Source organism: Pristiophorus japonicus, chromosome 7 (genome assembly GCF_044704955.1).
Source record: "Pristiophorus japonicus isolate sPriJap1 chromosome 7, sPriJap1.hap1, whole genome shotgun sequence".
Classification (NCBI taxonomy): Eukaryota; Metazoa; Chordata; class Chondrichthyes; family Pristiophoridae; genus Pristiophorus; species Pristiophorus japonicus.
The window spans coordinates 37063874-37079941 of record NC_091983.1 but is presented as its reverse complement, the minus strand read 5'-3'; the positions used below and the strand labels follow the sequence as shown (position 1 = coordinate 37079941).

At 45.5% G+C, this 16068-nt stretch overlaps 1 protein-coding gene across 1 annotated transcript in view; it reads left to right on the top strand.

Annotated features, from left to right (window-relative positions):
- Positions 1-16068, top strand: part of LOC139266579 (CUB and sushi domain-containing protein 1-like) — a 3131815-nt gene that overhangs the window by 1961386 nt on the left and 1154361 nt on the right. Inside the window, exon 8 of the mRNA XM_070884173.1 lies at positions 11481-11568. Coding sequence (XP_070740274.1) covers positions 11481-11568 — 88 coding nt within the window. The remainder of the gene's footprint in view (positions 1-11480; positions 11569-16068) is intronic.

Here is a 16068-nt window from a genome sequence, read left to right as displayed (position 1 = left end):
ACTTTTGGGAGTTTCCTTTTACTGCACTCAAAGCTTAAAGGGGCAATAACGGTGACCAAAGCTTCAAGCAAGCACTAAGGAAACGTCATTGGGCCAGGGTTGCCAAAAATACATTGTAATATTTCTCCCTTCCCCACTTTTCTTCTCTCCTTTGCTGAAGGTACTGACTGATGCAAGGGCATGGTGTCATGAGTACGGAGCATTCTTTTGCATCTCATCCAAGTGACCACACAAAATATTGCTAAATACTGTCAACAGAATACTTTATCATGGGGGGCATCACAACCAAACTCATCCTATCCTCATGTGATACCAAGATACATGGCCTTCCCAATAAGAGATCACCATATAGCAATGAGGATCAGATATTTAGCACTTGCATACCCCAGTGATACTAACCCCTATGGTACGCCCTTGCCCCTGTTACACTTGATGCGAGCTAGCTCGGCAAGACGGGAAATTGAACCTGAGATTTTTCTGGTCTGTACATCTGAGCTTCACAATAGATAACGTAATTTCCAACTGAGCCATCACTGTCAAAAACATTGTTCATATCAACATTCATATAATTGTGAATTGGGAAAATTAAGGGAGATAAACTGACAGATAATCCATGGTTTATTTCAAATCAGCTGAAACCAGTTATTATAGCAAATGGGAATTAAATCACAAAGAAAAGTTTTTTGTTGTTTGTGCTCGCATGCATGTGCAATATATTGACTTTGCTGAAACTTTTTTCTTAAGTTCTGTTTTTAATCACGTTGATGCAAACCACCCAAGATGTACGTCTCTTTGAAGCATTTTCAGAGTAGTTACAACAGAAGTGTGAAGGGCAAGAGATAGGCAGGCTGTTGGGTAGCCATGATTTTGTCCTTTGTATTACTGAAAGAAATCCAAGGATGAATGGGCTGAATTGACATCAGGAATTAGTGAATACTTAGAGCTTCAACAAGTAACCATTGTTACTTGTTGAAGCTCTAATGTGCTGATGTCACATGAAACCCAGATCAAATAGATTGATGACCAACCTCACTGTGTTTATTTGTAAATGGACATTTATTTTATTAGCCTATTATGTAAAAATGGTATAACCAAGCAGAGATTGTTGAGATCCTCAGTCTGCAAATGAAGATAACAAAATAAACATATACATTGCCTTATCATATCTGTAAAAAGTATCTTAAAGTGCTTTACGCACAAGGAATTACTTTGATGTGGAATGACTGTTGATATGTCGGCAAAAGCAGCAATCAGTTTACACACAGCAAGATCCCGCCAACAGTAATGAGGTAAAAGGGCAATTCATCTGTTTTTAATAGTGTAGTTTGAAGGAGGAATGCGAGCTCGGGCAACTCCCTGTTCCGCTTCAAATACTAGCATAGAATCTTAAATATGCAACTGAACAACTGTAACAACCAGTTTAATGTCTCATCCAAACAATGATACTTCCAACAGTGTAGTGCCCCTCAGTATTTCATTTGATTGTCAGTCTAAATTGTATGCTGAAGTCCGAGAATGGGGCTTGAATCCACATGATTTGACGCAAAGACGAGAGTACCAGCAACTGAGCCAAGCTTACATTTTTTTTCAGAATTAGATTTGTGGAGAATATTCATAAAGTCGCAGCAGAAAAGCTATAGGTGAGTTAACACAATTCACAGTCAATCAGAATTACTCTTTATAAATCTTCACAGTATAATGACCCATTAAACTTATTTCCTCCTCTGATGAAACTGTTGCTTACTGGCAAGCTGTTGAGAACATTTTATCAAATATGAGAGTAATTAGTGCACTGGAAATTAAATCGGACCTGCAATGGATTGTTTCCAGAAATTGTTTACATACAAATGCTTGTTGGCAGTCAATTGCAAGTGACCTGAGGAGTACTTGAAAAATCCCCTGCACTGATGTGCTGTGGCATGAAAAAGCAAAGTAGGTTTTTTTCTTCCTCTAATTTATTTGCCTTTGTGAGGTTCAATACAATAACTATTGCTATTTCTTTTAGACCTACTGTAGTGGAGTCTGAAGAAATGCATTATTTTGGATGTAAATGATGTAATTATCAATACTTTGGATTTTCGGCTAATTTGCGCCTCATTTGGCGCTTCAGCAGGGCGTTAAATTTGAGCAAAAAGTTACCGTCCCACTTTCCCTTTTCAGTGTGATGGTGACATCAATCATCGTGCAAGGTTGTGCTAGCACCCCGGATGGATCTTTCGGCCCTAACGCCTCAGTTAACGACCGCCCCAGGAAACGCCTGAAAAACCAGGCAGTCACAGGGTGCAGCAGGCGCTATTGGCGGCATATTTAAATAGAGGCTGGAGGATCTTATATCGCAGTTGTCAGTGATTGTTACGGTTGTGCGCAGAATTCTGCATGAGGCTCCGAGTTGCAAACGACACTTCTATGTGCCATGACACGTTGCTTACAAGGTCAGTAAGAGTTTTCAATGAGGGCAATACCAGTTCACCAGCGTATCATGCTGGTTGCTATTGGCAGGCGGCTTCAAGCTGGAAGAAGGGTTCTTGGCCATTTTGGGCCACGGAATCGATGAGGTATGGGGAGGAGGCCTTACCCCCCACGGATTTACAAGGAACATCGCTCATACCTCCACATCTCTGATGCGCAGTGTGTTATGAGGCTGCACTTCTGAAACAAAGTGCTGACAGAGATATGCTAGCTCCTACAGGCAGATCGACAGCCTACCTGCGCCAACAGGACCGTGCTGCCCGTCGAGGTGCAGGTGACTGTGGCAATGGCCTTCTATGCCTCCGGCTCCTTCCAGACAACAGCAGGGGACATATACAGCATCTCGCAGCACGCTGCACATTGCTGCATTCAACAGGTTACAAGGGCACTGTACACACGCAGAATGGAGTTCATAAACTTCCCAATGAGCAGGGAGAGCCAGAATGACAGGGCTCTAGTGTTTGGACGATTTGCAGTCTTCCCCAAGGTTCAAGGTGCCATTGACTGTACATGCACATGTCGCCTTACGAGCACCATTACACAATGCAGAGGTCTTCAGAAACCAAAAGTGATACCACTCCCTAAACGTATAGTTGGTCTGTGATAACACTCAGCGCATCTTCATGGTGAATGCCTGCTATCCAGGGAGCACACATGATGCATTCATTTTGTGTGAAAGCAGTATCTCACGAATGTTTCGGCGACAAAGACAAGGTCAGAGCTGGCTGATCAGGGACAAAGAATATGGCCTGGCCACCTGACTCACGACCCCGCTCCGGAAGCCCGCCACAGAAGCTGAGCAGCGCAACAATGACAGCCATGTAGCCACCCGCAGCATCATCGAACAGACAATTGGGGTGCTCAAGCAACGTTTCCGATGCTTGGACTGCTCTGGAGACAGCCTTCAATACTCCTCTCATCAGGCCTCCGAATTCATTCTCGTGTGCTGCAAGTGATACAAGTTAGCCATCATGAGGGGCCAGGCATTGCCAGTGGGTATTGCAGGACCACCTCAGGAGGAGCAGGACAAGGAAGAGGAGCCTAATGAGGTGCCCATTGCAGTGCCAACACAACCACAGGGAGGCAGCGTGGAGATCGGGCCGCAGCAAGAGCCTTACATTGGCAGTTCATCATTGACCAGTTTGCTTGAATGGGGAAGCTACTCTATGCCACCATGCTGGTGAATCTACCCTGAATTCTGCAATGAGACACAAGACACCAATGGCAAAGGTCAAACAAACATTTTTAGAAACATGAATAATTAACAAAGTTCCGCGCCCCCCCACCCAAAAAAAACCCAAATGATACAATGGTTAAAGTAAAAGTAAATAAACACAAAACTGCTTCCTGCAGTCAACAAAATGTTAATAAACAGTAAACTGCTTACTGCAAGAAGACAATTCACAATGAATCAATTGTTATCACACAACTATTTACAATTTTTACAATTCTATATACATCCATAAGCACAAACTTGTGTCCGCCCTTAATGGCTCTTAGCCACACATCCCCCCACCTTCCCTTCAATCCCCTCCCACACCTGCTGCTTCTCCTCAATGAGGCGTCAGTACCTGCAGCAAGGCTGCTCGAGGGCTGCTGTGTTGGAGGGGTCAGACAATGCAGACGGCGTCTGAGACCGCCCTGGACCAGCTCTTGGCCTGAAAGGCCCGACTGCGGACTGCTGTGGCTCATCATTGGCAGAAGTATCAACCGTGTATGGTGCATGGTTGGCAAGTCAGTGCTGGGAGCCAGAATGCTGCCGTCCTGAGGAAGGACAGCACCTTCCATTTCCTGAGAGCCACTGACTCTCCGACGGAGCTGGGCCTCAGCATCTGGAGCACGATGTGCCTTCACAACTTGCTGGTCTGCTTCGGCACCATCCCTTCCCTGTTGGACAGTGGGGAACACAGAGAGTATGGTAGCAGACATCGACTGCATCACTTGCCCAAGCTGAAGCATAGCTTGTGCCTGCGATGCGCTCGAGACTGCAATGTGGTCCAAGTACACGTGCCACACACTCTGGAACACCACGATTGCTGCTCGAGGCCACCAGCCTCTGTGTGTGGACAATGATTGCCTCGCTGAACTCCCGAGTCGCACTGACAACCTGTGATGCTGCCTCCGCAACAGTCGCAGTAAGCTTGTCGATACTGTCTAGGATCCGTCCCAATGCATCCATAAGCTCACTGTTCTGTATCTGTAAAGCATGCACTCCCATGTTCCGCCACCAGGGAACTCATCCCCTGAAGTCCCAAGGGATCCCAGCATCCCTTGGAAGCACTGTATATAAACCGGCCCCTAAGGCCTGTTCCTCACTCTGGAGTGTCTTATTAAAGACTGAGGTCACTGTTACTTTAACCTCCCTGTGTGCAGCCTCACCTGTGTTAGGAACACAATAACTGGCGACGAGAATGCAAATCCAATGCAAAGATGCAGCAAACTGTGTGCATCCTGGAGTGGTTCTCGGAGGGTGAGGACTGGGAAGCCTATGTTGAATGACTAGACCAGTACTTTGTAGCCAACAAGCTGGACAGAGAAGGAAGCGATGCAAAAAGGAGAGCGACCTACAGCCTCATGAAGAATCTTCTGGCTCCGGTGAAACACACAGATAAGTCGTATGAGGAGCTGTGTACACTAGTTCAGGAGCATCTTAACCCAAGGGAGAGCATGCTGATGGCGAGGTATCAGTTCTACACATGCCAGCGATCTGAAGGTCAGGAAGTGGCGAGCTACGTCGCCGAGCTAAGGCAACTTGCAGGACAATGTGAGTTTGATGGCTACCTGGAGCAAATGCTCACAGACTTTTTTGTACTGGGCATTGGCCACAAGACCATCCTACGAAAACTTTTGACTGTAAAGACACCGACCCTCAGTAAGGCCATTGCGATAGCACAGGTGTTTATGTCCACCAGTGATAACACCAAACAAATTTCTCAGCACACAAGCGCTAGCAATGTTCATAAATTAACTGGCACTGTGTTTGTGAGCAGAAATGTACAGGGCAGAACCTACGAGTCTGAAACTGCCAGCAGGCCTCAGGTGACACAGATGACTCCGAATCCGCAACAAAGGATGAATGCAAGGCAATTCACACCTTGTTGGCGTTGTGGAGGCTTTCATTCAGCCGATTCATGCCGCTTCAAAGGGTATGTTTGCAAGAGCTGTGGAATAATGGGGCATCTCCAATGAACTTGCAGATGAGCTGCAAGCTCTGCAAAACCTGCTAACTACCACGTGGCAGAGGAAGATTGGTCCATGGTGGATCAAAGCAATTTTGAGCCTCAGAGAGAGGAGGCAGATGCTGAAGTACATGGGGTGCACACATTTTTGACGAAATATCCATCTATAATGCTAAATGTAAAATTGAATGGCTTACCTGTAGCCATGGAAGTGGACACTGGCGCTAGCCAATCCATCATGAGTAAAAAGATGTTTGAGAGACTGTGGTGCAACAAGGCACTCAGACCAGCCCTGAGCCCCATCCACACGAAACTGAGAACGTACACCAAAGAACTTATCACTGTCCTGGGCAGCGCCATGGTCAAGGTCACCTACGGGTGCACAGTGCACAAACTGCCACTCTGCATTGTCCCGGGCGATGGCCCCACACTGCTTGGAAGGAGCTGGCTGGGCAGAATCCGCTGCTACTGGGATGACATCCGAGCGCTACCACATGTCGATGAGGCCTCATGTACCCAGGTTCTTAACAAATTTCCTTCCCTTTTTGAGCCAGCATTGGAAACTTTTCCGGGGCGAAGGTACGGATCCACTTGGCCCCAGAGGGATGATCCATTCACCACAAGGCGTGAGCGGAACCTCACATGATGAGGGAGAGGATGGAAATCGAGCTGGTCAGGCTGCAACGCGAGGGCATCCCTTGAAGGATGTTGCCTTGTGGCTGGTCATCTGCAAACAGAAAACAACAGATGTACGATTTGCAGCAGCAGAGGGGGCAGGGTGATAGGAGGAAGGTGGCATTGCATATGGTCATTTGTAGCCTGCTACCACTTCATTATACATCTCAATGCAGTCTCTTCAGTCGCTCTATTCTGTTACATACCGTCACTACCCGAAGGGGGCTCAGCATCGCCCCCGGCAACTGCCCGAGCTGTTACATCTATGAGGGCCGACACCCGTTCCTCGACATCAGTCAGTGGCAATAATTGGGGCGGCTCCCCGCCTGTGTGTAGCTGCTCCCTCCTGTTGTGGGAGTGCTTCGACTGTGAAGAGAAAAATAGCAAGGGTTCAGAAAGGGTTTCTCTGCTGTTGTGGCACACATGCCTACCATAGCACAATAGGTGATACTGTGTGAATGTTCTAGTGGCTTCCATTTAATCTGTTTGCATGTTGCATGTGCTCCATGAGGAATTGTTAGGAGGTTAGAGGGATGTAACATGGGGACTGTAAGTGATCTTTCTGAAAGGCATAGCAACAGTGGGAGTATATTGTGAGGAAGGATGTAAATGATAGATTTTATGTGCATGGATCATTGGAAGCCAATGGCAGCTGAAGTAAGCCTTCATCTTTCTTATACATTGTGAAAGCCACCCCACAGACTTTTGAGAGGGACCACATGCATAAAAAACTTCACACAGTGTGTGAGATTCATGTTAGAAGTCATTAGCCATACATAAATGCAAATGGCACTCACGCTGATGAATCTGGTATGGTCATTGAACTATTTCCGATACTGTGTGACAGTTCTGGGCACATTGTCTGCAGCAGACACTTCCTGAGTAATGTCCCTCTACAGACTCTTAAAATCAGTTTAGTGTGGCCTGGCTCCCCCAGCAAGAGGACCAGCTCCTGTCCACTGTGTTGACGAAGGCCTCACACACCTGAAGCGCCTGGCACGCTGCTTTCCCTCCTGCTCCTCCATCTCTGCAGAAATGGCTGAAGTGGGGCAGTTTATGTGCACACGCAAGCAGGAAGCTGCCATGTCCTGCATTAGCGTTTGCGATGGGGAAAAATAAAACATTGCACATGTGCAAACTGGCCCCCTCCTTTAAAAAACACAAATTTCGGTTCAAGCGCATAAAGTCCTCTGTGCAACGCCTGACTTAACATCAACGCTCCTCCAACTTACTTTTACACCGGAATTTGCAGTCGAAGATGCAAACTATTTTCAGGCGTGAATTTTAAGGCCCCGCCTTGATTAATGCCCCGAAATCCAAAAACCTCAAAATCGAGCCCAATGTGTCTATGAAATAAGAGTTTTGAGAAACATTTTGATATGTACAGATGCTTTCCAAGAGTCTACAGATCTGTTTCACCTCATCCAATAAAGACAATTTTATACTGGTTGCTTTCTTTGCTTATAATCACCACAAATAATACATTTTTTTCTTGCAACATAGTATTGCATCTTGGAGCAAATGCCAACATTCAAATGAGTTAATTGCATTTTATTTCAGACTGTTAAAAATGGTTCATGATTTTTACATGATATACGTAGGCACCTGTATTCTCTTGTATATCGGTTCAAAGGTTGAACCAATATAGAACAACTTGATAGAGCTTCAATATGAATTCAGCTCCATATGCCATTTGCTTTTTTTCCCCTTAAGGTTTAGCTGTTGGAGGAATTTACTGACCTCAAATCTGTTTCAACATGCGGTTTGGATTTATAGAGCTTATCTCCTGCTTCGTTACCTGATTTCCCATCCAGGACTTTATTCTGTTTCATTGCCCATCACTTTTTTATAGAATCATACTTTTCTTTAAATCTCCTCTCATATTAAGCCATTGTAGTTTATTATCTTTTATTATGTGTCATCCCTGAACCCTTTTCAATTCATTCTGGACTGTTGATGCTCAATAAAATAAACCCTTCTTTCTTCGGTTGATGATATTATATAACACTGTTGCGTGTCATTCCAGTCGTTATTATTTTCTTTGGGCTAAAATTTTGTTTGCTTATCGCCATCGAATAGCGCTTGAAAGGGGCGCGAATGGGCCGCTGAGCTCTGACTGAGTGCTGTACTGGCAGCGCCTCCCGCGACCCTCAGTGGAGGTTTACCGGCAGCGCTAAGAATTAGCGCTGTGCACTGTAGTACCACTCACTTGGTGAGTGTGCAACGCCCCCTTAGCGCCGCAGTCGCGAAATTGAATGCTTTCGCCTGTCGTAGCGCCTGCCGCTAATTTTGTCAATGAAAGTAGCTATCCCGGGCAGGTGGGCGGTTAAAATGGAATTTATTTGGACTATTGTATCTCTCTTAGGTGTTCAACACTGTTGCTAATCTCCCTTGCATTTTCTTTCAGTTTTTGGGAGATACAGCTGACCTCCCCTTTAGGCGCTTGGATGCCAGTTTCCTAGCACCAGAAATTCAGCAGCGATCCCGCGATAGCGCCCCAAGAATCAGGGTTAGCGCCCTCAGAGAAGTGTAACACTTCCCTTAATGCTTCACTCCCCTCGTGGGGCGTTAAAAACTGATATCCCGGTTAAAGGCGGTAAACATCGGCTGGCGCTAAAGTTAGCGACTCGTCGGTGTCACCGTCTCAAACCGAGCTGTGATGAATTTTTTGCCCTTTATAAGGTCCACTTTGAATCCTTAAGATCAGGTCTGTGTATCTTCGGTACTGATTAATAGCTAAAGCTTAAACATGTCTTCACTAAAAATTTGGATGCTCTCAACACTGAGCATGAACAAAATCACTCCTCCATTGGCATTAATTGCTATTATATCAGCAATTTGACTCAGGGGGCCTTCTTGGGCAATGCTAACTTACATTGTGAGGAGAGAGAGGAAGCAGTATTTACTTTGCATACAGTAATTTGACTTGGAACTGTGTGATGCACACTCAGGGGCGGGTGGGGGGGGGGGGATGGGGGATGGGGGAGGGGGCTGGTTGCGGCACAAATTGGACCTGTTGGTGCCATGAAAAGTCATTTCAGAAAACAACATGCTGCATCCCAGGGATGTCTTAAAGACATCCAATCCATATTGGGATGGGCCATTTATCCACCATTCCTGGCAGTTAGTTAAAACAGACATTCGGTTCTTTACATAAGTAAATGAGGGGCCTAATGTCTGTTTTGGGCCCCCTCCGCTTAAAAAAAACAGTGCTTTCTAAAAGTACTGTTCACATTTGGAAGTCCCCACATGGTGACTTTCTAATCTCAGCTGATTCCATTGACAGAGATGTTTCTCCCACAGGAATGAAGGAGACTCATCTACCGCTCTACACCATAGAATCGCACACAACACGACATCATAAATTCAAATCTACCTCGCCATTACATTGGCGTGTTATTGTCTCAGGCATCCATCGGTAACATCTAGCAGTGTACAATCTGCTCGGCAGTGTAAGACAGTGGGTGAAGCTTCCTTGTACAGGTGCTCCGATTATTCTCCCCCTCTGGAGAAACATCTCCCTCAGCGAAACCACCTGAGATCAGAAAGTCACCTGCAAGGACGAACAGCACTTTTTGAAATACCAATCCAAAGTTTTTAATAATATTGACAAATTAGACATATATGATTTTAAACTGCATTTATTTACAACATTAAAAGTTGCAGCATGTGAATAGCAAATCCTTTTAGTTTGTGCAACCTGTTAAATATTGTGGTCTTTAAGTACTATCTGTGCATTCTGTTTTCCTATACTGTACTTGTATTTTGCCTTAATAACAAAAAAATATGCATTTTCAAACACTGCAGTTTAGCATGACGTAAATGTTTTATTCAGAAAAATGTCATTAGCTGTTATGGATCATTAACATTAACAATAACGGGAGCTCAGCAATGCTGCACTTGTGGCACCTGATTGTTTAGATCCAATGCAATGCATAGTATTTATGGCATGAATCAAAAATCAAATAAAATCAGATTATTAGGACATGATGAAATTCTGATTGAGTTTCCTTCATGTTGCTTCGCTCTGCTTCAGTTACAGTGGCTATAAACATGTTCCAAACTCCTCAGGCTCAGTGCACTGCCTAGTTTGGAAATGAGCCACACGGAGCTGCAAAATCCCGCTGCTGTGCTGAGTTGGCTGATTTCAGCTGGGGTGGTGGCCATAGTGCCACAATCGGTCTCCCCACCTCGAGCTCAGAAGACAAAATCAGCCAGAATTCCTCTTCTAGCTCACTTGTGTGATGGCCCCTTGCTGGACAGTGTTTATCTGTGTTTGTCAGATGAGGACAAGATTAGGTTCAGGTGTGATGTTCCTTGCGATCCAATCGCAGACTCTTGCATTCGTTATCTATTTATGCACAGAATGAATGGCTGCTTTGGAAAGTTGCTGAAAGATGGCCAATGCCTGTTCAACTCTACTTTAGAATGAGTCAGCAGGGGGTGGGGGCAGTTTTATCCTGAATGTGAGATGGCCCGAAAGTCAATTCCGCCACCTCCCCTGAGTCGGCGGGTTTTGTGATTTTCTGCCACTTCCCGTCAACTTCCCGCCCACTGGCTGGTAGAAATTAAATGAGACCCACGAGTTAAAATAGTCCAGATCTAATTTCTGGAAAAGCGGGTGAGTTCCTCGCTACCCACGCACCCAAAGTTAAAATTGGGGCCAGCATTGTTGGGAACAGGAGATATTCCAATGAATCACGAAGTAATTTTAATATTGAACAAAGGAAGCAAGATTTCTGCATCAATATTAATTGTATATTCATGCATTCCTGAGCAACACATGCTGACCAGCGTGACTCTGGATACATTGGTTAAATGCAATGCTGACTAGGCGACTGATAGTCCTATCATAAACCATATCATCCAGAAGGACTACTGTCAATGACAAATCACTTTATGAGCAATCTGAAGGAAAGGTTAATGACTTGTTGCCTGAACCAAATCTGTTGTGAGCTCATAGTATTGTTTTGGTGCTCGATTAAATGGGCTACAAATGGCAATGATAATAGTGATTTATAACATACAATATAATTATGCTGTTTTTAGTTAAGGAAATAAAGTTTCAAATATAATTGAAAGAATTTCAACTCAGTAGATAACATGTAAAGAAACTGTGAGCAGTTGATATAACCTGCCATTTTCTCCACGCTACAGTGAGTCAAGGTGGAGTTGCTCTGGTGCCTGACATGTGTCCTGATCCAGGAGTTCCAGAAAATGGCAAAAGAACAGGATCTGACGTTAGGTAAGCAAAAATTTGGTATTTGCACGAAGGAGATGCTGAAACAAACCTTTTAAATAAATTAACTAAGCGTGCATGTTGGCAGTGGAAAGAGTGTGTTTACACTTGGTTATAATGTGTTGCATTCTCATTGTGCTTGTCCATGTATTATACCAGAAGAGGAGCTATAGTAAATACTTCTATTCGACATATATTGGATCAGCACTATGAGAATGTAAAGTTGAAGGTCTCAGAATGTATCTTCTTCTTCTTAGACAGTCCCTCGGAGTCGAGGATGACTTGCTTCCACACTAATATGACTTCTCAGGTGACTGATGAGTCCAATGCGGGATCTCTGTCACAGGTGGGGCAGACTGTGGTTCGAAGGACGGGTGGGTGGGGTGCTTGGGCTGTTGTGCGCTCCTTCTGCTGTTTGTGTTTGGCTTCCGCGTGCTCCCGGTGAAGAGACCCGAGGTGTTCGGCACCTTCCCGGATGCTTCTCCTCCATTTTGAGCAGTCTTGGGCCAGGGATTCTTAGGTGTCGGTGGGATATGTTGCACTTTTTCAACGAGGCTTTGACGGTTTCTTCTGCCCACCTGGGGCTTGCTTGCCATGTCAGAGCTCTGAGTAGAGTGCTTGTTTTTGGAATCTAGTATCGAGCATGCGGACAATGTGGCCCATCTATCGGAGCTGATAGAGTGTGGCCAGTGCTTTGAGGATGGGGATGTTGGCCTGAGCGAGAACGCTGACATTGGTATACCTATCCTGTCAATAGATTTGCGGGATCTTGTGCAGGCAGTGTTGGTGGTACTTCTCCAGTGCTTTAAGGTATCTGCTGTACATGATCCATGTCTCTGAAGCATATAGGAGGGTGGGAATCACTACTGCTCTGTAGACCATGAGCTTGTGTATACAACAATCTGTAAGCTATCTGCCGCATCTGCTTATGCCACATTGTGATAGTGGCAAAACTATAAGAATCATTTTTATCTGTATCCATACACATGCAAGTGCCATGGTACTAACTCCTCAAACGCACAATGAGTTAAATGTATAGTAATGCTTATTTTGCCTTTACTTTCTTCCCATTTTTCCACCCTAACTTCTGCTGACAACTGTCAGGCCTCCTTCTTCAGCTGGGAAATTTAGATAGTCATGCTCATGGACTTTTTCAGTCAATGGCAATGGATGAATCTGCAAGCAAGGTTCTTTCTGAAGGGCAGGAGAAAATGCAGTACCCTGCTGACGAATGACAAAGCTCACCCTGTGATTGAGTTCAAATGGCAGTGAAGGATGACAAGCATTGATTCTTGACCACCTGGTTGGAAAACTAGATAGCTGGAATTACTGTATCCCTGGAACAGTGTTTGCCTGTAATAATCTCTATTCCAGTTCTATCATGAGAGATTCCACTCTTTGCAGAACCTGGAATATTGTGTGACACCTCGTGCACTTTGGGGCTTTAAAGTGTGCACAATTATGTTATGAAGTTGGGAAATAGCTTGTACATGTTGGACCTCTCTGGTCCGGCACCCCTGGTACCCGACCGATGTCGGACCAGAGAATTTTCCGAACCACGGGAGGTCAACTGGTGATAACACTGCTGACAACAACCCGGACGTGTTCTGTGCATGCGCTGTGCGAAAGCCTACTGCGCAGCATTTAGTCGCCCAGAATCATCTCCGTTTTTTTAAATCCTCAGGCCCAGCTTCGACGCCTCAGTTAGCTGCCTGCCCTTCCCTTCCCTTTCCTTACCCGGCCCACTTACCTCAAAAAAACACATACATACACACAAAAAAAGCTAGAGTTCAGAGATAAAGTGGAGGATAAAGGCAAGGAGAGTCGCCGACCCTTACCCACGATCCTACTCCCAGCGCCAGTCCATGTGTAAGCCGCGAGCAGAGCCTGACTGGCCTCATCGCACCGAGACCGCGGTGGCCCACACACACACACAGACACACACAGACACACACACATGCAGAGACAGCGAACTGCAGGCAGCGCCATTGTACAACATGCGCGTGCTCTATGTTTGTGGCTCCCGCTCGTAGCCTGTGGGCATGGTCCCCAGCAGAAGCTGCACTGACTGACAACCACTCCAGCCAGTCGCCGGACACACTCACTGACTGACAGCCACTCCAGCCAATCGCTGCACACACACACACTGCAGCAGCACCCCAGCCCAGTCCAGTCCAGCCCACGCTGCAACATTGCTTAAAGGGGCAGTCCACGCCAGGACTGATGCCGGACCAGGGATGTTTCAGGACTAAAGAGTCCTGGAATGGAGAGGTACAACCTATATTTTACAAAAAAACGTTCACCTTCGTGTTTATTTTAGAACACATAAAGGCCTAATTTCCTATTCCATGTCATGGTGCTAAACTGCATTATAAATATGGTCAGAAGACATTGCTGGTTAATACTTAACAAAAACAGTTCCTAGTGTAATATAGTTAAAGAACTTAATGACAGAACAAAATTATAATTGGATCACGAGGATTAAAAAAATGTCTTTGATTTCCAAATCCATATAAAGCCTGAAAGACAAGCATACAAGTCCAAACAACCCAGTACAACTACCTAAAAAGACTGGCATTGGAACATTTAACCTTGCAACTCACATCAGCGAATTGAAGCATTTAATCAATCTGTGGCAACCACAGCAATCAACAGACAGTAGTTCAAAGAAGAAAGGTTTAAAAGTAAAATAACATTTTAATACCAATTCCACCCCAATCACCTTCAATAAGAACATCTTCTGCTGATGCAGCACCTTTAACAAGAGAGTGCTCTAGTTCTTACTTAGTGCCAGCATGATTGATCTGGAGTGCTTGGTCTGAAATTGACATGTTATTGACCAGCTCATCAAATGCATTTCCTCTCATTTCTAAACGATTGGATAGTTTCAAAACAAAAACGGTGACTATATGTTGTTTGGTGGAAATCTATCTTCTACAATTTGTGACCCTGCCCAATTATTTAATGAGTAGAGACTTTGGATAGTTTAATGGAGGGGGACCTGCAGGATTGCAGGAGAGCTGACTTAGGCTGCAGAGCTCATCGGAAATAGCGATCGTTTTCATTCTGCCGGGTCACTCCGTATATCCTGATTCCATTGTGATAACTTACATGTATCAGGTACCTTTGTCATGAGCCAGCGCAGGAACCATCTAATTAAAAGTTTTTCTTTTATAACCCACTGGTGTCACTAACTTAAGATAATTGGCCCAGAAATTCCGGCCTCCCCTGAGTGACTACGGACCAGGGAAGGCATCGCAAAACCCGTTTTTCAGGACACAATGCGCATGCCCTGAAAACCAGCTTTTCCAATCTGTCAAGCGCTTGACAGATCATCCACATATCAGGAGCAAGGACATTTGCAAGGGCAAGGTTGCGGTATTTACCCATATCTTGCCCAGCAAATGTCCTCAAAACTCTTGTGCCTGATAAAAGCAGGCGCATAGATTTTTTTCTCTCAGATATTTATTAACTTTAATTTCAATTGATTTTAATTATGTGAGGTGTGTTTTTTATTTTTAATTTATGTTATTGTGTTTGTTTTTTTTCTCAATTAATAGCAATGAGAACTCGTTGATACAGAGTTCCCATTGCTATTAATTGAGAATACTTCACCTGATTGGTTGAGCAGTCACACATGACTGCACCTTCGGCGTGGGAACCTGGAAGATGGGAGCGCGCTTCGCAGCGCGGGAAGAGAAGGCCTCCCCAACAGAATTCCATGCTCTTCCGGGACCACCAGGTACTTTCGGAAAAATCCCCCGGTCGGAGGCGTACGTCCGACAGAAGCCTCCGACCGGAATTTCAGGGCCATTATCTCGGGGCGCTAAAGGAATTGCCCACGGAGCTCGGCGCGCGAATAGGGCTGTGCGGCATGTCCCGCGATTAGTGGTCCAGCATGGCGCAATCACGGCGATGACGACATTGCCGTGCGCGCCAACCCCTTTGCGCCCTGCGGGGAAATTGCACCGCGGGACGCGAGGTTGGCGTGGGGTGATATCACCAACAGCTTTGCGGGGCGAGAAGCTGTAGTGGTTGGGGTGCCCCGGCCACCCTTAAAGGGGAGGTGGCAGCTTTTTTCTGTCGGCCGACCTTTCAGTCGGCCCAACAATGGCGGCCACTGGCCCGCCAACATGCTTGCCCGGCTGATACCTTCCCTGCTAGCTCAGTGGGCACCACTAAAGTGGCTGCAGAGTTTTCAGCGGCCCTCCCCTTTATAAGGAGAGAGATGTTGTGATGCGATAGCGTGACATGACACGTAAGTGCCGAGCTGATGTGCTCAGCACGGCGTGACCCCCGTTACCGCCCCACACATTTTTTTCTGCTGGACGCTAAATTTTCTCTTAATTCAAGTTATGTGCCCAAATTACTTTTGCCCCCAAAATAATTTGCACACATATAATGGCTCGATGGTCAGACATGAGTGGTATTTCAGTGTAAGGGTTTGGTAGCAAAGTTCTCAGTCCACAAAAGATTCCTAGCTAACATGAGGATTTCTGTGCTAGC